We start from the raw sequence: 14,650 nt of genomic DNA on the forward strand, positions 1-14,650 counted from the left end.
CCAAATCAGCCCAAACAGCCACAACAGCCCTTAACCAAGGCCCTTTCCCAAACGCACGCGCACAAATGCGCACGCGCCGGTGTAATATGGGCTGCTGGGAGTTCTTGGGAGAAGCAAGGGGCGGGCACGAAGTCTGTGAAATTTCACGTAGTTAAACAAATAACGAGCTAAATGATGTGCAAAGTCCACATACAGTTCACTGAACCTGCAGTTAGAAGTAAAATAGGTTCAATGTGTATTCTTGCAGATAATATCAGTTCCAATGGCAATTTTTTACAAGTTCCATACCAGCTCGTAAAACGCTGTGTTTTGTCCTGAGAGATCCAGCCACAACAGCCCTTAACCAAGGCAATGCGCGTGCACAAACGCGCACACAGTGTAATATGGGCTGCTGGGAGTTCCTGGGAGAAGCAAGGGGCGGGCACAAAGTCCGTGAAATTCACCTAGTTAAACAAATAACGAGCTAAATGATGTGCAAAGTCCACATACAGTTCACTGAACCAGCTCGTAAAACGCTCGTAAAACGCTGTTTTGTCCAGAGAGATCCAGCCACAACAGCCCTTAACCAAGGCCCTTTCCCAAATTCTTTCTTTATTTTTAAAAAGAAACTGTTCCAGAGTGGTTTCGTTTTACAATAAAAGTGTTAGGAAGAAATTGAAACGTACACTTCAGTGCACAGCACTGAACATTCCCTGAAACAGCAGATATGTTTGTTTGGGGGTTCGGCTTACAGTGGGAGTGGGCGTGGCAATGGGTTTGTGGGGTGTGGGGGGCAGGCCAGCAGGGAACATTGCACCACTACTTCTTTTCGTACACATCGACCACTGAAAGCAAGATTCAAATAAGTGGTGCGGGCAGTCAGAGCCTAGCTCTCGCTTACCTCCACCTTGACAATGCATTTAAGAGAACACAAAAAAAGAGGTTTCCTGGGTGCTGGGATTGTGGAGTAGGGTTAAATGGCAACAATTTGCATTTGTTTTTTACCTGTTTGATTAGAATGTAGGTCCTGAAGCACTCACTTGCTAGGACGGTTCCTTTCTGGGGCCTGCTACTCTGAAATAAAACGAATGTAATAGTTGAACAATAGGTTCTGTTCACAGGCGTTAATTGGGGTAATTAAATATGCACCTCATAAATAGTGCACATTTCTGCGGTGGGGGAGGGTGTGGGCTGATAGGAGATGGCTAAACATGGATTACCAGGGCGAGATGGCACCGGCCTCACTCAATTGGGGTTAAAATGGTTAAAGGACAGTGGGAAATAATAAGAGTGATGATTATGGTTTACTTTGTACAGTGGAAGACACAGAGTGGGTATGGGTAATTAGCATGAAGAATTTCAGGCTTCCCTATAATGCTTCTCTGGGGCGAGGTTCCCAGGGCAATTATTCACTTGTGGGACAATGCTTGAAATATGGTGGTTCAGTCTGCAATGTCTAAACATGGCAACCAAGAGATGCAGGCTTTTTAAAGAACTGAGTCGGAAATAGATAGCATGCCACCAGGAAGCGCACCTACTGAGAGCAGACCCGCGTAGGCTGACCTCCAAAACCTACACAAGCCATTTACAAGCTGGGGCACCCTCTGCAAATGCTGGGCTTGTCGTTCTTTTAAACAGAGACTTCAGGTTCTTAATGACAAAAACACTCTCTGGCCCAACGTATTTGTAGAGAGGCAGGGCTCGATCTGTCCCATCGCCGCGGAATCGATATAAGCTCCTAACAAAAAGCAGGAGGCATTTCTTCTGCACACCCGTGGGCTTCTGCGTGACTGGACAGAGGTGAAAATGATGTTAGCAGAGGATTTTAATCTTGTCCTAGGACCCCCAAATAGATTGTTCCTCGAGTGATATATACGACGACTGGCACTGCCTCTTCCCGCTCAAGTTGAAACTATGAGGTCTAATTGATAGGAGAAAAGAGCATCCAGGCAAAGTATATCACCCACACTTTTTGCATGTGCGCGGCACATGCTCGAGAATAGATGTGATCTTTCTTGTACAGGACACGAGAAGGTCCAGGTGGAAGCAAAGAGAGGCCTGATAACCTTCTCAAATCCTGCGGCAGTATTAGTCAAGAAACAGATGCGGGGAGTTCATATCCACAGTAGACGGCGGAGGCTCGAGGATTATATTTTTAAAGGCTCCATCCACAGGGAAGAGCTAGTGGATGCCATCTGCTCCTATCTGAAGGAGAACGCCTCTCTTGATGCACCCCCTGGTATTAGATGAGATGTGTCGAAGACTGTCCTAATGAAATGCTTAGGAAGCTCAGTGAGGAAGGGCTTGAATCCCAGCAATGAATCAGGGAACACCAACACAAAACAGATCACACAAGATTAAACCACACAAAATACTTGTGATAGGAGGTTATCTTAACACACTAGGGTGCACAGATCAGAGGCTCCCCTCTTTAACGTTACACAGCATTTGTGGTTGGTCAAGAAGCAGGGGTAATCTTAGTGTGTCAGCTCTGATCCAAGTGCAATAGGGCAAATAGGCGCAGGGTCACAGCAACGGAAGGAAAGCATGCACATACCGAAGCAGACAAGCAAGTTGAATTTAGATCTTTCTTTTGCAAATTCTGTACCAAAAACCAGAAGTAACAACCCCATTATCTGGAGTGAGGAACTTGTGGAACCTATCAAGTAGAAAGACGTTTTAGCAGTCATGAGCCCATTGAAACCCCACAAAAGTCCATTCCTACAGATGATTATTACCTTAGGGAACATATCAGTGTGTGTATGTCCAAAACAGGTTTACAGGCATTTAAAAAAAAACATTATTGCCTATGATGGTGCGATATCAAGTTGAGCTCTTTCATCACTGTTGTGAATTGGGTGAGATAAGATTAGATTGCAGATAAGATTGAATAATTCAACATTACTTTAATACTAAAGCCAAGTAAGGGCTTTGCACAGCTTCATGCAGGACTGCAGCCTTATTCAATATTGATTCCAAACTGAATACTACAGTACTGTACTTTACTGTACTGTAGTGTGTTTGTTTTTTAAACAGTACGTTCCACAGACTTCAAAGATTGCTTTCTACCCTGATCCAGCCGGCCATTCATTGTTTGATCCCCCAAACATTTAGAAAATCCTACATATATATATAATTGACAAGGAATTTAGGTCTGTGTTATTTCCTCTTGCCACTAAATTCTGAGAAGAGAAGCCATTTGATCACAGACACTGGGGATTCATTACTAGGGTAATAAAATGTGTATTTCGCCCAATATTGATCAAATTAATTTTGGCAAATTACCAATGTCAGAGAGCTAACGCGGGATTAAATGGCCTTCTCACTGACCTCGTTCCATTGAAGAGGGGAACAAAAAAAGAGTGTTATCCACTCTACCTTTCGCATTCCTAATGAAATGCTTATCTGCGTACATCAGGAAGAGTCAGGTTATCACATGCACTCAACGCAGTGGGGAACAACATAAACTGAGCTTATTTGCAGGTGACGGTGACGTCATCTTAACAGTGAAAGTCATCAGCAATCATTCCCGAGATATTCAGATTCTAAGGGGCCTCCAGCTTTAAAGTCAACACTTCTAAGCCTGAACTGCTGAATATGAATAAACCCAAAAATGAGCTTGAAGCACTGAAAGAAGACAGTGCCCTCCCCTTGGATCAAACACTCCATTAAATATATAAGAGCATATATGTGCTTATTTGTATAGGGAAAATTATGGAAAACTATTTAAAGCTATCAAGCAGGATTGGGCCACATGGAAGTGTTGTGCAATGTCATGGATGGGCAAAAAAAAAATAGTTATTGTGAAAATTAACCCATTTGCGCACCACGTCCACCATTCCCTGGCCCTTTCCATTCAGATTCCCAAATTAGACAAACCATATGCACGCAGCCATTGTGAATTTTTTTTAGGTCTAAGATATTCAAAGGCATGTCATGCCCTAACTTGTGCGCTGCCCATATAAGAGTCGTAGCAGAAGGGATGAAGATTGAGCATGAGAAGGATTGGCTTTTTATGCCGCAATCTGCAGGTGTCTCACGCAGCTGGACTGTCATGGGTGCTTTGGAAGGCTTGACCCAACTCATTGTGCATTAATCCATTCACTAGACTTTACCAAGACATGTGTGATGAGAGAACTCAAGAGGAAGAACGTCAGACCCTTTCCCTTTTACCCCTACTCTTAAAACATTTGTGACATGGGATGTATGCAATATTGTTTTGGTTCTTGAATTTTCTTGCAGTTGCATTCATTTTATTGTTGACAAGTTTGTTGATGTTAGCACCTCAGTCGGCTGCACTGCTTTTTTTTTTAAATGGTATGTATATATTAATGACACTAGAAACTTCTATTTGCCTATTTATGTCAGCCTTGAGATTGGAAAATATTATTAAAAAAAAGGTCAATAATCACGTGGACACACTTAATCTTTTGTAATACTCTAGAACGTTATTCCTTGGTGGTTCTTGATGGACAGTATGTTAATTGAGAATTAGGGTCTGCAAAAATGGTACATTGTGAGCAAGGTTAACACTGGCATTTAAAGATCATGAACCTAAAAGACTTTGGGCCTCATTACGACCCAGGCGGTAATCTTCCGTCATTACCGCCATGGCGTAATGAGCGTTTACGCAGTGGGCCGATGGCGTAAAGAGTGCCACATTACGACCCATAGCGCACGAGCATTACGCCATGGCGGTAATGCAATTAACGCCATGGCGGAAAAGGCCCCTACCGGCATCGTAAAGCGAGCAAGGTGCACCTCCGCCACCGTAATTAGCGGCCACCGTAATTAGCGGCCACCGTAATTAGCGGCCACCGTAATTTGCGGTGGCCGTAAAAAGCTGAACCGGAAATAGCGTCATCGCGCCGGAACGGGAAACAGCACGTCGGCCATCTTTAAAAACACAATCCATTGCCATCCTACCGAACAACACCAGACCCAACCCTGACACCTGTCCCAAACATTCAGCCACCCATCCAAGTACCCGAAAATGCCAAAAGTTGTAAAGAAGGCATGTGACCGCCAGCGCCAGGAGAGATTCAGCCGGGAGGAGCTCTGCATGCTTGCGGAGACCCTGCAAGACAACGCAGGTGTCGTTTTCTCCCCGGAAATTACCAGGACAGCGATAGCGAAGAAGAAGGCCATCTGGGCCCTGGTGGCCGAGCGCGTCAGCGCGGTGGGGACCGTACCCCGCACCCCACAGCAGTGCAGGAAGCGCTGGGATGACCTACGCATACGGGTCAGAGCCGTCATCTCTGCAAACCGCAACCTTGCCCTGGGTACCGGTGGAGGGTCGGAATCCCCACTAAAACTCCAACCGTGGGAGGAGATCTGTGCAACCACGATTGGCATGGAATCCATTGAAGGCGTTGGAGGGATGGAAAGGGGAGCTCCGACATCAGGCGATGAAGGTAGGTGCCTCAAACAAGACATGCCATAGTCACTGCAGTCCATTCATGTGTAGCACAAGGTTGCCCTACAGTGTAAATGCAACACATTTCAACACTGCCCATAGCCACATGCGAGCACCACCCTGTATACACTGCTGGCACCCGCATACCTGCATCCACATTCCACACTAAAAGGAGACAAACTGCATGGCCCTGCCTGAAATCTGCCTCATCTACTGACCAGAATAATGTCAATCATTGTCATTCCAAAGTCCGCAGACCCATCAATAACGCCCTCCCTCCTTTGCTCTACCACAGGCACAGATTTACACCCCGAGGACCAGGACACCCATGTGACGAAGAGAGCCAAGAAGGCCATCAATACCGTCCCCGCACCCTCAACCTCAGCTGCAGTGAGGCAGACCCCACAACAAGCAGGACCCACTGCGAGCATACCGGACGTCCCACCGACAAGCACCCCTGTAGGCAGCAGGCCAGCAGCAGCTGCTCCACCTCTACCGACATTGCCTGCCACAGAAGGCACCGGGTCAGCGGCCAGCAGCAACATCGGTGAGACAGCTGCAATAGCTGCATGTTCAGACTCAGACATGGAGCACGAGGTCAGAAGCCCCACTGACCTACTACATTCCCCCTGTTTCTCAGACGCCAGCCCCCATGAGTATCACACACAGGGGCACACAGAGGTAGAGGAGTGGCCTTCCACCCCATGCCCAGTCCTTACTCCACAGGAAGGGAGCAGCCCCTCCATCACACCACCAGCACTGGCCATGGGCCAGCAGGGGCAGCAGTCCCTCGAGGACATCACAGAACGGCAGCAACAACTGTCCACGATGCTGACTGAGCATGCCGCGGAATGTGTGGGGGCTAGGGCAACCACTGAACAGGCCACGGAGACCCTAAGGGCCGAAGTAGCGCAGATCACTGCCACCCTGAGGGATGCCATGCAGGCCATGTCCAGGGACATCTGTGCTGAACTTGCCGCCTTGCGTCGTGCGCTCACTGAGCACACCCACACCCTACAGGACCTGCATGCACGGGGGCAGGCAGGGACATCCTCCACTGCCAGTTCTGCACAGAGCAGCCCCGTGCGACGTGCCGGACGTAACCTGCGCTCCACAGCCAGGGGTGCCCCGGGGGCCGGGAGAGGGGGCTTGTAACAGCCTGTGGCCACTGTCACAGGCATCTGTTGACACCTACATGGGGTGTGTTGGGGTGTGCAGGGGGGAGGTGGGGGGGTGTGTTGGGGTGTGCAGGGGGGAGGTGGGGGGGGTGTGTTGGGGTGTGCAGGGGTGAGGTGGGGGGGTGTGTTGGGGTGTGCAGGGGGGAGGTGGGGGGTGTGTTGGGGTGTGCAGGGGGGAGGTGGGAGGGGGTGTGTCACGACATTTCATAGTTTGAATACACTTTTTTCTTTCCGAAAAAGAATTGTGTGGACATTTTCATTGCGTATGTGTGCTTTATTGGTGTACAGTCCACAGTGTGCATGTCCCAGAGCCACACAGTGCCCCAAGTGCAGTCACCATGTGATACACACCAGCCGTGTGTGCTAGAAGCAGTGGTCGATGATACTTTGGCGCATTGCACGCCCCTCCTGTGCATCGCCTCCTCCATGGGGTGCCGCCCCATCTGCACCCTCCTCATCCTCATCGTCAGGTGGTTGCAGTTCTGCGTCAGGGGGCAGGGGCACATTCCGTCTGACGCACATATTGTGTAGCATGACACATGTCATGACGATCTTTGCCACCTTCTCATGGCCATACAGGAGTGCCCCACCAGACCTGCTGAGGCTTCGGAACCGTGCCTTCAATAGGCCGAATGTCTGCTCTATGACCACACGAGTACGTGTATGTGCACGGTTGAAGTCCTCCTCGTGCTGGTTCTGCGGGTTCCGGACTGGTGTAAGGAGCCACCTCTTCAGGGGATAGCCTGCATCACCTGTATGTAGGCGAGAATTTATGTGTCAGTCATGTTGTCTGATCAAGAACATGATGTTCCACCATGGCTTGCATCCAACTGTTACTTTGGCACACTTCTACATGCACTAATTGATTAACACAATGCTACCACTATATGCTCATGGCTCCCATGGCCTGTTTTGCATGCCATCACCCAATGTATGCAGAGGGGTTGTGTGCATTGTGAGTGCCCGTCCTCTGTCTCCGTTCTCTGTGTTACTCACAGCCAGGTGGAGTATGCATCCCCCCCTTTCAGCCAGGTGGAGTATGCATCCCCCCCCCTTTCAGCCAGGTGGAGTATGCATCCCCCCCCCTTTCAGCCAGGTGGAGTATGCATCCCCCCCTTTCAGCCAGGTGGAGTATGCACCCCCCCCCTTTCAGCCAGGTGGAGTATGCATCCCCCCCCTTTCAGCCAGGTGGAGTATGCACCCCCCCCTTTCAGCCAGGTGGAGTATGCATCCCCCCCCTTTCAGCCAGGTGGAGTATGCACCCCCCCCCCTTTCAGCCAGGTGGAGTATGCATCCCCCCCCCTTTCAGCCAGGTGGAGTATGCATCGGTACGTCATTCACCTGCCCACTTCCATGACATTGGACTCACCGAGTAGCCAGGATCTTGGCCCTGCATGTCGCTCCATGTAGCGTGGTATTGTGGAGTTCCTCAGGACCATAGAATCATGGGTTGATCCGGGGAATCGGGCACAACAATGTGTGATGATCTTGTTGGAGTCACAGACCATTTGCACGTTGATTGAGTGGAACTGTTTCCGGTTGCGGTACGGTACCTCCATGGCACGTGGAACCACCAATTCCACATGGGTGCAGTCGATGGCACCAATGCAACCGGGTATGCCGGCTAGTGCATGGAAACCCACTTTGGTGTTTGCAATCTCCTGGCCAGTCCGTGGTAATGAGATGTGGTCGTCTGTGTGCTTGAGGAGGGCATCGAGCACTTGGATGAGTGTTCGTGAGAATAATGGTTGTGAAATGCCATGCAGATGCCCCACTGTGTGCTGGTAGGTGCCTGTGGCCAGGAAGTGGAGTACAGACACTACCTTCAGTAGGGGGGGATGGCGGTTGGAGTTTCTATCATGCTGACGATGTCGTTGTGTGTCATGTCTACGATGGCGGTGATGGTGTCCCGGTCCAAACGGTACAGGGTGTGGATCTGCTCAGCAGTGAGGTTGAATGGATTGGCTCTGATGCATGGGATTGGGGGCTGCCTGCGTGGTGGCACTGGCTGTGCTGGTGGGGCTTGCTGGGCCTGCCTTGCCCTCCTTCTCCTCCTGCGTCTCCTCTGTGCTGCCTGTTGTTGTTGTTGTTGTTGTTGTTGTTGTTGTTGTAGTTGCTGTTGTAGCACATGCATTGCTATCAGGTCCTCCAGCCCCAACATTGCTAGTCATATTGGTATCATTGTGGAGTGTGACTGGGTGTGGGAAGGGGTGGGGTGTGCTCTTTTTGTACTTCCTGAGTCTGTATTGCCTTCACCTGTGCTGTTTCTGTGCACCTGTGGCAGCTGCATTCACTTAACATGGCCCTTTACGGTTGGTTCGTGATGGCGTTATTAGCACCATGGCGGTAAGGTACTTAACGGGCTGGGTGATGGCGTTAGGTGCATGTCCGCTTGGGTCGGCATTTGCGTACCTTTCCGCCATGGCGCTAAGTACTGTGTGGGCGGTCGCGTGCGTGCACCCTTAGCGCAGTTAGCGGCAGCGTTAACTACGATGCCGCTAATGGCATCGTAGTTAACGGTCACGGGTCATGATCGGACCTGGCGGAAAACGATGGCGGTAACCATTTACCGCCATCGTTTTTCACTTAGCGCCAGGGTCGTAATGAGGCCCTTTAACTTTCAATGTTTTATGGATATTTTTAACCAAAAGAAAGTGATGATGATGATGATGAGTCAGAAGAAGCTTACTTTGTGCCACAGCTCTTGCACTTCAGCTGAAGGGTGACACCAGCTCCTGCGACCGATCGAAGGCTCCTGTTCAAAGCACTGGAGGCCCGGGTTATGTAAGGGGGCAGTTCTCATGTTTGGTGTCTTTGCTGCATATGAGCCGCATGGGCATTGGTAGAAGGCACCCCAGATTGTTGCAGGAGGAACAGCTTCCAGAATAGAAGGTATTAAAGTGTTCGGACCTTCTGGCCCGTTGGACATTTATTCCATCGTGTTGGTAATTGACCACTCACTGCCTTCAACCATAGAACACTGGTGTGACCAAGACTCTTCTCTGAGGGCACCTCTGGGCATTTTCCCAACAGTCCTGGTGCAGCCCATGGACCCACCATGCTGCAAGCAGAGACTCCAGTTTCCTGTATTGCCGGTCCTTCACTTCCGAGACTTTATGCCCCCCTGGTGTGGGTGACTGTACAACCTATGTGGCTACAGCTGGGAGTTCATAGTTTCTTGCCCATTATCCCCTTAACTGTACCTACATTGACTCCCGAAACAATGCTGGCGGGCACCCTGGTCGGGGGGTGGAGGGGTGGGCCGACCTGAAACTCTTAATCAAGAAGTTATCCATGTAGGCCATTAGTGCCAATAACTCTAGTATCATGGTGCCAGCTATGACCACTGTGCACACCTGACACCTCTGAGTTCATTTCACAGCGCATCCCGCAGTCCCTAAAGCCACAGGTCGCCCCGTGAAAACAACGGCTGTGCATTTACTTTAATCAAGCACCTCTGAAAGATTCGACGCAGAATCAGCAAATCTTTATTTTTCCCACCCGGTTTAAACACATTTGGGGTATTTTATTTTCCTTCTACCCCCACTCTTGCCCTTCATTGGGGCTCCCATGCAGTCATTTACCATCTTGGCCTCCACCTGCATAACTGTTACCAAGCACACCAATGGAGGCTAGGTGGTGGGGGAAATTCCAAATGTATTCATCCAGAACTCTTTGTGATTTGGGGAATTTTATCATTTCGGAAATGTATTTCCAAAAACACTCCTCTATTCCCCTCTGGATGATATGATAGGTTATTTATACAACGCTTAATACCCAGAGGTTTCTGAGCGTGGACTGTGTTGCTCTGTGTCGTCTTGCTTCCAAGGCAAGCACGTTGCCCCTGAGCTATCCTCCAGAGAATGTTACATCATTTCGGCTTTTCATACATGCTTGTTTGATTGTGAATGAGGCCACTTACTTTTAACTGGGGGAAACAGCTCCCACATCCCCATCATTCTTTTCCACCGTACCCTGAACCCCTAACCCAAGTCCAGCAGGAGAACTGGCATTGCATTGTATCTCAAACCAGTTGTGTGTCCAGGGAGTGGCCTGGGTGGCACGTGCTTCCACTGGGCCCTGATTGCCCCCCCCCATTATCTTAAACTATGATCATTATGTGTGTGTGTGCTCGGACTTCCTGCCCCCCCTGGATAAGTCAGTGCCCCACTTGGGCCACCCCAGTCAAAAAGGATCTGGGCACGCCTCTGTCGCAAACCAAAATGTACAGTCCTACCAGAAGGCCAAGAGTGTGGAGCAAGATGGAGGGGGAGAAGAGGAAGAGACCCAGAGACACGCACAGAGCAGGAAGGAAGAGAAAGTGGGTACTGGGTGGAAGGGGCATAGGAACAAGTAAGATAGCTCAGTGGGTTGATTACGTGCTGCTGCGATCTGAGCGTGATCTGCAGGTCGCAGGTTCAAATCCCGGCAAGGCCAACTCAGCCTTTCATCCTTCTGAGGTTGTTAAATGAGTACCAATTTCTGTTGGGTGATATTGTATGTAAATATGTGCTCTGTAAAGCGCTTTGGATGAAGGCGCTATATAAATAACTTATCGTTATTATAGGTGTAATAAGTACAGGGGGTATGAGAGAGGGAGTGTGATTTGGTACTCAAAATAAACCTCTTAGTTTGTATCATTGCTCTTTCGACAAAACATTTGTAATGCTAAAGTTTGGATTTGAAAACGAGACTTCATATTGTGACCTTTAAAGTCGATTTACTTGAAACCAACCATTCTCTCCCCCTCCTGCTTCTTTCAGACAGCGTTTCCAGGTTCGCCTACATTTCAGCTGGACTGAGTCAGGCCGGGAAAACAAGGCTGTATGGACTGACATCGAATACCGTCCCATCTCTACTCAGCACTTTAAGCGGGGACAGGCGGTTCTCTCGTTTTGGTCAAAAAACGATTTTAAGGGATCTGGACAATGATGGACGAGGTAAGTGGCATTTACATTACACTTCACGTTGCCTCAATAGAGCCGTGTTTCCAGCATTGTTTTGATAAAAGCTGGTGTCCTGGAGTGCAGGCAGGGTAGTGGGTGCAGAGGGGAAGTTGGGTGTAGCAGTGAGCTCGATTTCAGTAAGTAAACATTGGTGATTTGTGTTCTTTTCTTTGGCTTTTAACGTGTCCATCATTCATTTGGAATGGTGGCAGCATAGCTTTGCATGATATTTTGCTACATTAGCTAATCGTATTTTTACCATGACAGATGCCACAGTGCTGATCTAAAGCAAAGCATTGGGACAACGTCATGGACTTGATAGAAGTGGAAGAGAGACTAACTCTACCAGAGCTTACTCATCTGTTTGTGAACAGAAGTGGATCAAAGTCCCTTTCGGGTCCCCTTTGCTCACTCTCTTTGACAAACCCAAGGTCAGATAAAGCTGTTTTAGTGTAAAGGTGTATTTAAGTCTATTGTGATCAACAAAAAGTCTGTGTGACTAGAAGCCATTAATGGAATGGTGCTCTGCTGAGACGCATAGGCTTTCCTGTGGAATAAGGCCTGAGATTGTGATCAAGATGGTTGCAAAGTCTTCGTATCAGGCTGGTGGTGCTTCCTAGTCATTTCGTTTGGGAGCACCAAAAGTCCTCTAAATGGTTGCTTGGTTTACAGGTGTCAGAGGCCGGTTGTCACATGGTGTCAAGTGCTTTTCTCAGTCAGCTCACCAGCTTCTTTGGGAAGTTGATTTTCATACTTAGTCATTTCCACAGGGTATAAAGCGATATTAACGAATTTAGAACAACAAATAACTTTTATAACGAATGAAAAATAAAGAAAACATTTCGAATTTTTTGTTTAAAGTATATATGAGGGAGGGGCAAGGGATTAAAACAGGTGGGGTGGGTGTTGGGGTGGGGTGATAAAGCTGGGGACACAGGGGGTTTGGGTGGACCCCCCAAACTGAATTTTTAAAATGTTGTTATAAAAGTATACGTTATTGTTTGATTGGTTAATATGACACAGAACCTTTCACAGATTTTGTCTTGTTTTTCCTTCTCGTGGCACATGGAAAAGCTCCCTGCTTACCTCACAAAGTGCATTGCCGGGCAGAGCACAGGAGCTCACCTTGCAAGACCAGTTTGTAGGCAGCCTGGGTCAAACATCTGAGAAAAGCAATCCGAATCCTAATCAGAAGCGCCGGGAGAAAATCCTGAGACAGCCCCTAGTTCGGGTCTGGTACATCACTTTACAAATGTGTGGGGCAGGTGCTTACCATCAGTGGATCTGTACCTTAACAGTGACCTACAACCTGCAAATGTCCTCACAACTTATGTTATTGGAGATGTGCACATTGAGATTTCTTATGATGACATCTGTATGTTGTCAGTGGTACTGCACCGCTCCAAAATAATAACATAAAATAAACAAAGAATCAGGAAACATTAAATAGAAATGGAAACCGGTTGGGAGCAGGATAAAACATTTGTCAGTTGTACTCGGCCTCTCCAATGAGCTCCAACCTAAAGATGTCCTCACAACTTGTTTTATAAGAGACGTTCAGTACCACTGACAAAATACAGATGTGCTCATAGGAAATCACATTGAGATTGAAGAATGCAGTGCCACTGACAACAAACAGATGTCCACTGTCCACATAAGAAATGAATGAAGACATCTGTATGTTGTCAGTTGCACTGCACCTCTCCAAAAAATAATTGTTTGTATGGTAGCAGTAGCTAAACAGGGCAAGCTAGGTATATCTCAACAGGGCCAGCAAAGCAGCCCAAATCTAGTCCAACTCCTTCTGACTACGAAAAGAAAGATCACTATGCAGCCCAGCTTTGAAAGTGACACAGACACATGACATGGTACTGTGCTCCTGATTCTGAGAAAATAAGTTAAACAAGCCACTATTGGATTAGATCGGCATTTAGTGTGTCGTACGATTATTCCACAGCATTTCCAGTTGTCATTCCAACCAAAAAGTCAGCTTTCTGGCACCCCTTTACTCTCTCTCTTCTCTCTAGCAATCGTGTTGACGATATTTTGGTGAAATGCACCCAAACCAACAAAATATTCTTTGGAAGCAGGAGGCTGGGAGGGATGGGCAACTGGTATGACCAGCGCCACTTCCTGGGAACATTGAAAATGGCGATGGTAAAACTGCATAGGCCCATTTAATGAAGTGATGCATTTTCCGCATCTATCTGGCAAATGCGGATGCGAACACACATATAATGGTACATTTGTAATTAAAGTTTGTAAAAAACAAATTGTTACAATAAAAAAAATAATAATAAATAAAAATAAAAAAAAATAAAAAATAATAATGGTACATTTATGTGCATACTTTCACTGAGATAAAGTAAAGCCGAGCCACTCACCGCAAAATCCAAACTCAACGAAGGTGGGTTGGAGTTAATCCCATCCCACACCTGTATACAATTTTTAAGATGTCTGGCACTGGGGTATACAAATTAAGCGTTCACTTCATATATCTTCCATCATGAACGGAAGCCTAAAATAAAGTTCAACAACTCAAGTAGCACTTCATGTAATGCATTTTTTTGCCATCTATTTTGAAATTAAAATTTCAGAATGCATTTTTAAGATGAATGTATTTTTCACCAGAATTTTATTTTATACAAAATAATGTATTTCCCACCAGCTATCCCATATTTGAACCAAGTGAACACCTAATGGGTTTACGCATTACTCGTTACTTCACTGTTACTTTCCCTTTTAGCATCTACTAAACCACGAACCTTCCAGGCTATCTTTTGATACATGCTCTATTAAGTATGCTTCCGTACTAACCTCTGTGAATGTTTAACACCAACATGAAAACTGTGCTCAAAACTATGAGATGTAGGCAGTGTAATTCACGCACGCAAGTACGTCTACAAGCGTGAACACCAGGCGCATTTACAGGTTGAATAGCACCTGGCTCAGAGAATTAGCAGCCAATAACTGGCTACCACCAAGAGCCATCCCCCAGTTGCACCTTTCATGCAGGGAAAGAGGTAACGATAGCAGAGGCAGTAAGGCACAGAAAGGGAGAAATACGGAATAAGTCAAGGAATTGGGAATGCTGAACCATGTCCACCGTGTGTACCCTTCAACTCTAAGGG

At 47.6% G+C, this 14,650-nt stretch overlaps 1 protein-coding gene across 1 annotated transcript in view; it reads left to right on the plus strand.

Annotated features, from left to right (window-relative positions):
* Nucleotides 1–14,650, plus strand: part of GPLD1 (glycosylphosphatidylinositol specific phospholipase D1) — a 701,308-nt gene that overhangs the window by 640,729 nt on the left and 45,929 nt on the right. Inside the window, exon 21 of the mRNA XM_069613627.1 lies at nt 11,337–11,513. Coding sequence (XP_069469728.1) covers nt 11,337–11,513 — 177 coding nt within the window. The remainder of the gene's footprint in view (nt 1–11,336; nt 11,514–14,650) is intronic.

This window comes from Ambystoma mexicanum, chromosome 5p, assembly GCF_040938575.1.
Source record: "Ambystoma mexicanum isolate Mex_15411 chromosome 5p, UKY_AmexF1_1, whole genome shotgun sequence".
Taxonomy (NCBI): Eukaryota; Metazoa; Chordata; class Amphibia; order Caudata; family Ambystomatidae; genus Ambystoma; species Ambystoma mexicanum.